General features: G+C 49.9%; 2 protein-coding genes across 2 annotated transcripts; one reads left to right on the top strand and one right to left on the bottom strand.

Annotated features, from left to right (window-relative positions):
- Window positions 1–2,534: 2,534 nt before the first annotated feature.
- Window positions 2,535–5,217, bottom strand: PC9H_006181 (uncharacterized protein; the record flags this gene model as incomplete). The annotated part of the gene is made up of 8 exons (XM_036775732.1): window positions 2,535–3,695; window positions 3,756–4,056; window positions 4,116–4,184; window positions 4,241–4,367; window positions 4,426–4,546; window positions 4,628–4,807; window positions 4,867–5,051; window positions 5,115–5,217. 8 exons carry the CDS (start codon window positions 5,215–5,217, stop codon window positions 2,535–2,537), a joined length of 2,247 nt encoding a protein of 748 aa, XP_036631751.1.
- A 1,205-nt stretch (window positions 5,218–6,422) lies between these two features.
- PC9H_006182 (uncharacterized protein) lies at window positions 6,423–8,759 on the top strand (the record flags this gene model as incomplete). Its single annotated transcript, XM_036775733.1, has 5 exons — window positions 6,423–6,690; window positions 6,740–6,784; window positions 6,841–7,811; window positions 7,868–8,248; window positions 8,304–8,759. The coding sequence occupies 5 exons, from the start codon at window positions 6,423–6,425 to the stop codon at window positions 8,757–8,759; spliced, it is 2,121 nt and encodes a 706-aa protein (XP_036631752.1).
- Between the last annotated feature and the right edge of the window lie 4,031 nt (window positions 8,760–12,790).

The raw sequence follows: 12,790 nt of genomic DNA on the forward strand, positions 1-12,790 counted from the left end.
TCCTGCGCTGTAGGAAGTTTTCCCCTTCCTCCTCGCACTCCGCGATCGCGATCGCGGACAAGGATGACGACGCCTACGAAAATACCGTGCATTTCGACCGTTTGATCCTTTTCGTCCCATTGAGTACGCCCATTTTGACGCTTCGTCTCGTAATCCCGACCAGCGCTAGCCCACCCCATTCCACAGCTGCCAGCACGGCGCACGTGCGCTCGTCTGCGCTGTTTTCTGGTCGTTTCCCCGCCGGCTGTCTTTTGGTTCTCTTGTTCGAGGTTCTTCTGCGCTTGCGGTGTTCCAGAGGTTTCCCAGAGTTTATAGGCCTGGCTTTTGTTGATTTTTCATTCATTGGTGGGAGCTCCGGCGTGCAGACTCCATTTTGGTTCAATGCTGCAGGGGATACGGAGATTTTATGGGGCGCCCGAAGGTTCGCGCCGCGTAGTTGCCAGGGATGTAATAGACGACGGCAGGGGTTGGGTTGGGTAAAGGCTGGGCCTGGTTGTGAGACGCGGGCGTCGTGTTAGATGGCGTTGGGGGGACCGAGAAAGTTGGGAGCATTAGAGTTGGGAGTCGAAGGTGGATGGCGGGAGGCGGGCTTGGGGGTGATCGAGAAAGGCCAAGCGGCTGACTTGATGAGATAGAGAGAAAAAGCAAAGCGAGGAGTGACGCTGGGCGACATGGACAGGTAGCTGGGGAGTTATGAAAGGGACGTCGGCCGGCTTAATTGTGGATGTAGGTGCCCCTTTTGGACGAATGCCGACGCCCGGCCGGATGGATTCCTTACGCGGCTCGCCCATTTTGGTAGTGAGTTGGTGTCCGATGACAAATCCCGACGCTCGCGCGCCTCTCCCATTTAATCCCTGTCCGACGCCCGTGGCATGATGCGCATCAGCGCTATTTGCCATTTTCCTCTTCATTATACTTATCATAGCTTCGTCGTCCCCTTAGAAACGCCGCCTGAGATATTGAGACATCGTCGGGTTGAAGCTACCCCCTGTATAATTATATATGTGCGATGTCCTAGCTAGCTACCGCTGAGCAACGGTATGGTGAGTGGCTGACGAAAGGGTCATTGAGACCTGCTGCGGCCGCTCTTACCCCCGTCGCAGAAGGCGATGCGAATGAAGCTGTACCTTATCGACTGGAGCACGATCGATGATCCCATCCGTGGAAGCTGAACATAGTTGTGCAATTTCTATAGCTACTTGACTTGCCATCTTTGGCAAGACTTTAGAGAACCAGCCACTCCCGAACTCGGCATCTGTAATCTCCAACCCGCCTACAAAATTTTGTAGGCGGGTTGGAGATTACGATAGCTGCGTGAAAGACAGACCTTGTGTTGGAAGAGTAAATTGGGGTCACGATAGGGCACACAATAGATGTCAGTGAGTATATATGTGACGAATGAGCACACGATGAAAGGAATACTCACAAATAATTAGAGGCCCACAAAGCTCGAAGAGATTCGAGACAGCTGACAAGCCTGCGGCGTGAGTGTTAGATGGCCAGGGGTGAGAGGACGAGTGAACTAATCACCAGTGGCTCCACTTAAGGCAACGCAATCGCAACGGCAGCACCAAATCACGAAGCTGCAGTATATATCGATGATCATGGTGCGGCCGGGGTTGATCCTCGATTATTAGGTGCATGCGTCTTGACTCCCAATGATCACCCAAGGCAGTATAGCGTTGAACACTGTACTTCTCGAGAGCAGAGCATACGGATACGAAGGTGAACGTTCACAGCTGAGCGCCGTTAACTTTGGCGAGAACACAGTCACCTGACAGTCAAAATCGGAAGTCCAGAACCTCCCAGAACCAAGTAAAAATATTGTAACTCAGCCTAATTAGTTTCCTTATATGGGTTACTGATTATACCTAATACCAGGTGGCGCTTGCAGCACTTAAGTACATCTACATACCTTGCTTGATGCAGGCTCTATGTCACAGAAGTCAAAGCGTGGACTATGTTGAGCCTATTCTCCCGGCCTCCCCTCGCTCGCACATTTGTGTTGTATACAAGAAATCACTTGCAAGGCGGGGATGCATCGGCCACAGAGAAGCCCATACCCAAGCTGTCTGAATCTCACCTCGCTCTCCGACAACGCCATTGTAGTTGTGACACCCGTCAACGTCGTTAGCCGACGGAGTGTATTTTAATTATCAGAAGAACAGCCAACTGCCAGATCTGCATGCTCGTACGAAGTGCTGCCCGTTGTTGGATAAGAAACTAAACCGTAAATTTCTCGCTGGTCTGGATTGCACTCGAGCTCGTAAAGTTCGTGTTGATGTTCGCATAACCTAAGTACAGACATTTGGACAACAACTTAAGATAGACAACTCACTGCGCTGATCAGCGCAGTGAGTTGTCTGCTCAGTCAGGGGCAGGGGGCTGAGAAAGGGGAATGTATCACATGCTGAGCGTTACCGTTGACCTTGCAAGCAATAATATATAGACCTTACACTAGTACAGGATCTCATATATATAGACATTGAGACGCGGAAGAATTGAGCCAACAAGAATACAAATCGACTCCCCAATTATTCCTGGTCGTCCGTCTTGACTGGCTTAGTCGTGGGCACGTTTCCCAGTTCTCCCTTGGCTCCCCTAGGACTCAGCTGCACAGCGGGAATACTCCCCAAATATTCCTTTCCTTCCAATTGTTCTTGCTTGCAGTCCACCGTAACCAGTGCTTCCTTAGGTCCCTTGGACTTCAGGCGAGTGACCCATGCTCTAAATTCTGGCCTGTAAAAGGCGGTGAAGGCGAGAGAAATCACCGAAAAGGCAATCAAGTAGTGCGCAACAATGGATATGCCTGGCTCTCGTATAGTGATGATCCGCTCCGTCATCTGAATAACGGTGACAGTGGATGGCGGTGTGGCTTCAAGTAGCGTCGTTGTAACAACGAAGGTAGGAGTGCCCTTGCCAATAGGGTCGCTGGCCGGTGGAGAGTCGTCGTGGTTGGACTCGATACTTGCAGAAGATTCGAGGTCTGCGCGAGTCGACTCAGGCGAGATGACCCTAGATTCTGAGAGGTGTAAAGAGGGGGATGAAAGAGGCGCCAAGTTGGTCGTCGGGGTTGATAGAACATGGGACTGCGAAGCCGATTGGTGGGGAGAGATGTCCTCGGTGGCGTCTACACGAAGGCGGCTCGCCGGTGCGGCAGGCTCTGATGCGATCACCGACTCTGACGCAACCGCCGACTCTGACGCAACCACCGACTCTGACGCAACCACCGACTCTGACGCAACCACCGACTCTGACGCAACCACCGACTCTGACGCAACCACCGACTCTGACGCAACCACTGAGTCAGATGCAGCTCTGGGCTTTGATGCGACCACGGGCTCTGACGCAGCCACTGGACCTGACGCAGCTACGGGTTCTGACGCGATCACTGGAACAGACACGGCTTGCAATTTGAGGGGAAGGCTGAAGGGAAGGTCGAAAGCGATGTTGTCTGGCCAAAAGCGTACAGCAGCTGTAAGGATGGCGGACTTCCGCAGCGCAACCCCAAGCATTACCACGAAGATCGCAACCCAAATCTTGCCGCAACCCAGCCCAAAAATTCTTCCCTTTTGTGTATCTTGAGCCGAAGGAGAAGACTCTAAGAATTGGAGGATGTGACAGTTGATATTCCTAGCGTTACTATCTGCGGTTATGAGCCGGAAAGTCTGGTCGCTGGGTCGGCGAGTGACGTCCTATAGAACAAGAGGTCAGCCTAGAGTGAACCTTGAGGATACCATCTCGGTAGTTCTTACCAATCTCCGTAGACTACATGATGAGGCATCTCTAAGAACAGGTGCAGATATTGAGTCATGCTTGTTTCCTGTCCTAACGTTTGAGAACGTAAGGATCGACTCGGCCCCCCCTATGGCAACGGTGTCTGAATCGACGAAGACCATGTCGACTCCGTATATATGATCCTTCCGGATAACCCCGTGTTCGTATATCTCTTGTTTGAGGAGAAGATTGCGGCCGGGAACTGAGTACGACTCCGCTCCAGAATGCACATGCACAATAGTGATAAGATCCTGTGTTGGAGACATTGCCGCTGTGAGGCTACGGTGGTTTGCTTCATCAGTCAGTACCTAAAGCGAAGGTTCATATTCGAAGCTTACATGATGTCCGAGGCTGTGGTAAAGACGGTCCATAGAGTCCCAGGACGCGAATCGTCGGTGGAGTAGGCACTGCGAGTAAAATGTCAAATGCCAAAGCAAAGAAATAAGTCTCTAAAGACACATACACTGCCGCTGGAATGTTGTTAGGTAGGTTGAGCAGAGAAATGACAACCAGCGAGTTGGTCTCGTAGTAAAAAAGCTTCTGTGGCTTGGTTCGAGGCCGTATACCTAGATCGTGTTCGTGATATTTGCCTGATATATATATATATATATATGAGGCTTCTCCTGCTGAATGAAGGGCTTGACTTACCGAATGACCGTCGTTTGACGATCTTAACTTGCTCCCCGTATGCAACGGCAAACTGAGACCCTGACGGAGAAAATGCGATGTCGTATATCGGGCCATCGAAAGAGAGTCTATGGTAGGGATCCTAACTGGGGTGTCAGACCAATGTATATGCGCGCACAAGTTGGACTCCGTTCGCGAGTTGAACTCGCGAATGAAGACATACCTTCGTGTGTGCTCTCATATCTTTGTCAATGTCATATCCAATGACGTTGCCGTTGGAAAATCCGACGTAAACTTCTGATTCCTTGGGATGCCATTCCAAAGCTCGAATAGCGTTTGGACTACTTCCCGACTGGGACACAGTTTTGCGACGAATAATTGTGAGGTCTTGGGCATCATGAACCTAATAAATAAGATAGATAAGGTCCAGTAATCCAATTTCTCATCTCCGTAGTCACGTACGGTCAGAGTGCCGTCTAAATCTGCCACCGCAATCAATCCGTGGGCGGGAGATGAGTACTTGATCCTTGTAACGCAAACGTGCGGCGACCCAAGTCGAACTTTCGCTTTCTGTAAAGCAACCGATCCAAGGAAAGACGAAGGCATATATGTCGAATTCGGGGCGCGTTCGAAGTGGCTATAGTATGCTATTTCCACGAGAAAAGGAAATACATTTATAGTATAATGGAAACGGATTCAAACGTAAGTACTTGCATTCATGAGGCCATAATTGATCGCGAGCTCGAGCCCGTGCGTTGCTTCACGTTGTAGCCTCATCAATGAGTTGAACTCGTTGATGATGCGTGCATACATGATGGGCATGGGCATGGCCCGACGGCCCCAATTAGCAGCGCAACATGTCGCCATGCGTGGCGCCGATCGGCGGACTTTGAAATTGGCTTGCCTTTGAGGCGTGCGTAGACATTCCTTATAAGGAGTACTAGTCTTCACGAACTATCTAGGGCGCGTCAGCTGCCAGTGCTATAACGCTCCCGTCGACGTGTCTCGATCAGATCATCAACGAGTTCAACTCGCTGATGATCAAGACTGCAATGGAAGCCAATCTAGATATTTGTATAACGCTACATGTATATATGTATACGTACGTACCGGCGAACATGCACATCATAGCACTCTCTTCAAGATGATGGCCATGGTACCCTATTCATGGCCAGTAAAGAATACGCACTATCCAATAAAGAATGCGCACCAATATCGAATGCGAGAAACGGACAACGAATTCGAAGCTACTAGCTATGATAGCTATAGCTATGCAGCAAGCTTCGCAACTGCACCCTCCGGTCGCGGCAGCCCGGCACCGCCAACCCACGAAAGTGATGAATCGACATCACACCATGGCCACGGCCATGCTCTAACTAGCTATTATAGCCCTAGCCGTACGTGTACATGTTCATAAATTCGCGCTCACTACTCACAAATAGTACTGACGAATATCCTCTAGAGCCCAGACAGAGCTACTCCGAATTCGCGGCCCGTATCTCTTGTTTCCACTGGCGCCAACAATGTACGCTTTCCTTCTTTATTCAAAAAGCTTTGAAAATACATATGCATATAGCAGCTGTGGCTCCTGCCGGTCCCGCGCACATTTCGGGCGCGGGTCCGGTTCGCAGACCGCGTGGCAAACCAGGTCAGTCACGTCGGATGCACTAGATGACTTTCGCTGTCCCTAAAATCTAGAATTCCCAGTCTGTAGCTACCCGCAGCGGCCTCACTCAGTGGCAGCCGATTCTTACTATCAAAAGGCTTGCCTTTCAGAAACTTACAGCAGGCACGCTGAATTCGAATCGTCTCCTCCCACGCGACTGCAGGCAATTGCGACACACCAGCGCCAGCGTTCGTTGCAATTGACTCCCAAACCAGACCCCGGTCTTTTAGCCCTTGCAAATCGACAAAGAAGAACTTTCTTGAGGACACGCGGTGATCCGAGTCCTGCTATCTTTCTCAGTAAACAAGCAGCCGGCACTTCTTCTGGCGGCCGTTCAGAGGCCCCTCTTATCATGGCTTCCCAAGGAAGTCTGGTGAGCCACCCAACCGGCGGGGAGCCTCCTCCACAGACAGACGACGCCAATCAACAAAGAATCCATTCGCCAACCACATCACATGAGACGGACCCTGTCTTCCTCAGTCCCAATTCACGATCACCATCCACTTCTGGCGATTCTGACATGCGGAGGAATTCTCAAAGAAGTCTCGCCGGCCAGACCCAAGCCGCCTCTAACAGCCATTCGCCTGCTGCTGATGCCTACGACTCGATAATCAGTCCAGGTACATATCCTCTATTTATTCGCCCTCCCTGGTTAACTCTTTCTTTCAGAGGTTGCGGGTTCTTTAGGCGTTGCTAGTGACCGCAACAGAGGTTGTAAGTGGATGTGGTTCAATGATGAGTATAATTCATATTGATTGAAGTATGCCTAGCTGGCGCCGCCTCGAATACCCTTAGACTCATTAACCGAATTCTGACCACTTCGTTCACTGCGGCTCACTCTTTAACAACATACGCGATGAGTCCCAAGCACCAAGCGCGAGTCGCTGAAATGACGCCCGGGGCCCTCGACGACTTGCTGGACGAGATAGACATACCACTCCCAGGGTTACAGGCGAATGATCACTCGGTACCGGGTGCCGCGAATGAATGGTATAGCTCATTCCAGATGAACATGGAATCAAATCGCGACGCTATGGTGGTGGAATCACTGCGTGATCAAGATATCGAAATCAGCTCTCAAGATGACGGATATCCTGGACCTGAAGGGAATTTGCAGAGGGATGAAGAAGGGCGAGCACAGGATGTCCAGATGGGCGAAGAAGGACAAGTACAGGATGGCCAGAGGGGTGGTGAAATGCAAGGCGGACAGAGGGACGATGAAAGAGCAGCGGATGGCCAGAGGGGACATGGTGAAGGGCGAGCACAGAATGAACAGAGGGTTGGCGAAGAACGAGCGCAGGACGGACACAGGGACAACGAAAGAGGAGCACATGATGACCAGAGGGGTGATGAAGGACAGGATGGACAGAGGGGTGGCGAAGGACGAGCGCAGGGCGGACAGATGGATGGAGAAGAACTTCCGCAAGATCGATGGAGGGATGAAGAAGATCGCGATCGCCCACGGGGTGGTCCCCCTCAGCAGGACCAGGGGGCGGGTCCTCATGCCGAGTTATATGGTCTCATCCAAGGGTTGGTCGACGAGATGCGGGCAGATCGTCAAATTCTTGTGCAACAAATTGGTATCGGGTTTGAAAGAACGGCAGACCTCATCCAACAGGTTCTAGGACGTCGTGTTGCAGAAGAGACACCAACACCCCCCGCGGCTGGTCGAAGCAAGCGCAGCCAACCAAAGATTACAGGCAACGCGAAGCGAAGGAGTCCAGACGTAACCCTTCTTGCAGTGCGTTAAATGCCCCACCCATTTTCTTTCGTTTTGACAACAGCCTATATTTGTAGTCTCAAGTTAGAAAGTTCTTCACCCTGCTTGTCGGGGAGGATAACTTGCTACAACCATCAGTGGGCGCAGAAGAAGCCCAAAACTATGCCAATATGTGGAACGCCCGTAAGGGTATCAATGTCCCTCCTTGTTGCGACGAAGACAATTTCCGATATGATCTCCTTGGGACGCCAAGAAGCCCATGGAATCAATCTGCAGCGCGAGTATTTGCAGTAGCATTCCGTCGCTGGGCCCAGGCGGACCTAGACCACACCGCGACTACGGACGCATTTTTCACTTGGATCAAGTCCTTGAAGCAAAATTACAAGAAATCACAATTGAACGCCGCCGAGCAAGGTCGCGCTCAGTCCTTGGCACGACGAAAAACTCGCAAGAGAGCGGTATGTCAGTTTAGCCTTGCAGACTACCCCCTGAGTAATTACTATATGAGTTCAGTTGTTTCATTTACGGCTGGAAGCAGCCCAACAACACCCCCTCCTACAGCGTCATGTAGACATCATGCAGCGTTTGGGACCCGATGGCATGTCTAGCGACGAATCCGATGTGGAGGATGGCCGTGGAGGAGAAGACCCAGCTAACCCGACGCGCCCAATATTTCGGGTGGTTGCCCCTGGCTGGAGAGCGCGCGAAGTGGGTGAATGGCTGGAACCCTTCGACTCAATCCACTTGTTTTCCCGCCGTAACAGCGACGATCTCCGCGGCCAGTATCCTCGACTTCGGTTACGCACCTCACGTACGCGTACTGTCGATCGTACCGCGAGGGCCGTCAAAGACCTCCCCGTCAATGCCTACGATCCAGCGTGGCTTGAGCAACAAACCCAGGCCGATTTCACCGTTCGCGCCACTAATCAACGTTACGAATTTCAGCACGACAATAGGCTGTTCAGGTGAGTTGCTGCGATTCTCATCTAGTCATTGGTAACCAACAAGAATGCATACATAGGTTGGCTCGCTGAAACTCAGTTCTAGTGTCCTGTCGATTAATATGATAGGGTTTTTTGTCCATCGATTTTCTTGATCATAGTCTCATATCAGTATTCTCAGTTCGAACTGGCGTAAATCATAAACTTCAAAAAATATACCTATTTATCTATATATTTTCGATGTCCGTATAAGTTGTGATTGACGTTGTGATTGACGTCAGCTACAGTCAGTTCATGTTCCCTGGACCCACAATACATCATTGGCCATGTCGCCATGTTTCGGACCCACACTAGATTGCTCTCACAAGATGGCTTTTAGCTTACTTCCTCGAACCCTCATCATATATATATGCGCATATACTGTGTAGCAACCCATATCATAATTCCTACGTGATGAGATACGAGACAATCTGCGTAACCTCAATTTCTCGGGGTAACCTCGGTGCGTGCCACGTTTGTGCCCTTTGTTCGATATTTCGGGTACGTAACCTCAGCGCGTGCCACGTTCACGCCCTTTGTTCGATATTCCGGGTACATGCATATATGGTCACATATGCATATGCAGTACTGTTGACTGCAATGCGACAATAATGTACAATCTCTACGTATGTGAATACAGCCGAAAAGTGTTTTGGGTGGACATCTCAGGAGCTCATGCGTCTCAATAGACATTAATATTGCAGCTAAGCACGGGTACACGGCCATGGATGGCTGCATATTAGTACGTCAATCATCTGACGATCTCTACTTGAATATGACCGAAATTGAGGTGTTTTGGGTGGACATCTCAGGAGCTCATGCGTATTAATAAATCTAGACATTAATATTGCACCTAACCATCAAGACGGTCATATGTGGTGCATGATTGGTTGGACCATTCCCCGAGTCAGACTCATGTAGAGTCTGGCATGAGAATTCGTTCGCGATCGACGGTGCCCAGTTCATATATATTGCGGGCGCAAGGTCTCATACGTACATTATCCGGCCACGGCAGTATATTCCCCGAGTAAGCATCAATCCTAAGAGCATGAGTTTGCAATGAGCTTAAGGGCGTGACTTCAACGGGTAGTGAAACATATATACACGCTGATCTGCGGTCGAGCGACGAGGTGCTCTTACTGAAAATGTAATCACCAGACCAAATACAAGCAAGGAATTTTGCAGCGCCGCTAGACAATCCCTATAGCTAGCTCTGTACATGATCTATCGATGCGCCTTGCAAAGACATGCAAGTACTAGTACTAGTACTAGTATTCAAGCGGCCGTATACGCGTGAAACGTCCGTCTGCAGCTGTCTCCAGGCCGCAAACACGCATCGATGCAATTATATATATATTGTGGCGGCGGCGTCTGCCTCGATCGCGAGGTATCGTGCACGGGAGACATAGTACTAGCTTGCAACAACGTTAACCTGGCTCTTGATACATAGAGCGACATGTATTTGCCGACGATACCACTCACTGCGTTCCGCGGTTGCGTACCCTAAGCGAGCTTAGGTGGGCGTACAAGGCCGGAGGTGATTCTAGGTCTGTAGATGAACCTTAGGATTGTCAAGCTGCACGATGGTCGTGAGCATCCGCGTACCTTAAGCTTGGGCTAGGTGAGTGTAGCTGGCTGGAGTAGCTCGCTTAGCATAAGACATGTGCCTAGGTTCGTCTAGCTGGCACGACGAAATGGGGGGCGACGCGGACAGCCTCAGCCGGATGCATAGATGATGACATACATTGATATAGCCTGTATTCAAGTTAATGGTAATTGTATAGAATCAGTGTATGTCCAAAGCGCCAGCAACTTGAAGGCAAGCAATCTATGTAATAAGTGAAAGAGCTCTGGGTTCGTCTTGAGTGTGAAGTAGGAAGCAACCATTGGTGACTGTTAGTGACAGTAAGCAACGGAAACCGCTCACGGAACTATGTTAGAGCTACACCGAGGGCCGGCGTACACAAGGCGTACGTTGACATATCTAGATTAGCCAGTGTCGCGCGTTGAAACACGCGAAACCGTGACAGATTGGCCATGGTGGAGAAGGAGTAGGTCCCGCTCAAAGTTGGCGCATAAGAATCCGCGTACGCATATGCGCGCATACGGCCGAGGTGCCGTCAATTATGTAATCAAATGTCACACTTTCGTCACATCGTAAACGCGTTGTCGCATCTCTTCTTTTCCCGTCGCGTCTCTTCATATGAGTGAGATATGCATGCCTGAGTTTGTCGTGGATCCTTGCGTGGGGCATGATTGCAGTAGATCAGTGTAGATCAATGGAAGTGATTGTTGGATTTCAGCAATCTTGGCGGTACAGGGGTATAGGGGATGCACGTGACTACTGTAATATCGTGTCGCGCGCATGTATTATTTTCTTTATGCGTTTGCTGGAGTCCCAGCCAAACACAATATATCTACTTAGTCACTCGGAACTCGCGCAACCTCACCAGCTTATTTCAACAGTGATATGCTGCGTTCAGCGCTACGTGGGCGCTACTCGGATATGTGACACTCAAATACCATTACATAATCGACGGCACCTCAGCCGTATGCGCGCATATGCGTACGCGGATTCTTATGTGCCAACTTTGAGCTCCCCTAGTTGTATATTGATCATGGGTTTTCACAAATAAATACAAATACACCAGTGTTGGAAAATCACCTTATAATGGGGTCTGCTTGTTAACCCCCCAGTCCACATTACAATATCAGCAGAGCCATGTTAAAATAAGCTAGTAGTGATCACGCGATAGCAGAGTAATCAAGTAGTGTAGGTATTGCACCGTGTTCGGATTCGGATACATGAATTATCGTACTGATAGGGCTGTTACCCGTACCATATACGGTCATGGCCGTATGATTACGCCCTAAGTACGGGCACTTATAGGATTCAGCCGTCCATATACGCTTGACGCAGATTACCAAGACGGTACGGTACAGACATTGTACGGTGATACGACTGTAATTACGGTAAAAAACATTTCTATTTCTCTCGCATCATGTAGCACTGTACGTACTGTACATATCTACTTAATTGGAAACCTTGCGGCGAGCAAGACGAAGGTGCTGCTTGAGTAACATCAGTGTCTCGATGGTTTGAGGTTTGAGACTCGCATGCCAAAGAGATATGGATCTTCTTGTGGGAGTTTCCAGTACTCGGCCAATTCATTTATGGATGTACGTTCCTTGCGTTGATAGCATGCCATGAAGTCAACTCGAACTTCAGATGATTCGGAACCCTCGGAGGTGACCGACTGAGCAGAGTTTGCTGCTGACAAGGGGATCAAAATGGTCTTCTTGTAGTGTTGGTTAAAGTAAGCCTCGAGCTAGCGTACCGTGTTCTCTGGTCCACCAGCTTTCAAACAGTTCCACAACACATGTCTCGTCTATCCATGAGTTCCCGGGCAATCACTGCGTGCTCACACAATGATAACACTTCATGGAGCCTGAACAACAGGGGCTGCATGGGTATGATGCCCTAGGAGCATGTCGAGGTCGCGTCGCGGAGTTTTTGAGTTCGATGCTATTCAGAGTACCGACGACATTGAGTTCAAGCCCGCGCAGCTCTGTCATGCATCCATCATTTACTTTCACACGCCTTGACCCGTGCTCGCCGTATACAGCATAAGTCCCTAACCCGTATACGGCAAAGATTCCTCACGCATTACATCCATAGCAAACAGTACATTCAACCTCAACGGTACAGTACGGAGTCCGTAAGACGGCTACATATAAACCATATCTACGGTCACAGCTGGCAGCCCTAATCGTACATATATCAGCATTTCGTTTACTTCTTGTTTTGGTCTGTATCAGCTTCGGCCACATCATTTGATAGGTACTATATTACTTGATCACACATGCACATATTGCATGGTTATTCACATATACTACAAGTATATATAGTGCTACATATCTACCTACAGAACAAGAAGAAGTATAGTTTCCCCTTCCCCTCAGTCACATTGTGAAGAGTCCAGCAGTGCGCACGTGGCACCTCCTGCATTCTCATCCTCC

Source organism: Pleurotus ostreatus (assembly GCF_014466165.1).
Source record: "Pleurotus ostreatus strain PC9 chromosome Unknown scaffold_4, whole genome shotgun sequence".
Classification (NCBI taxonomy): Eukaryota; Fungi; Basidiomycota; class Agaricomycetes; order Agaricales; family Pleurotaceae; genus Pleurotus; species Pleurotus ostreatus.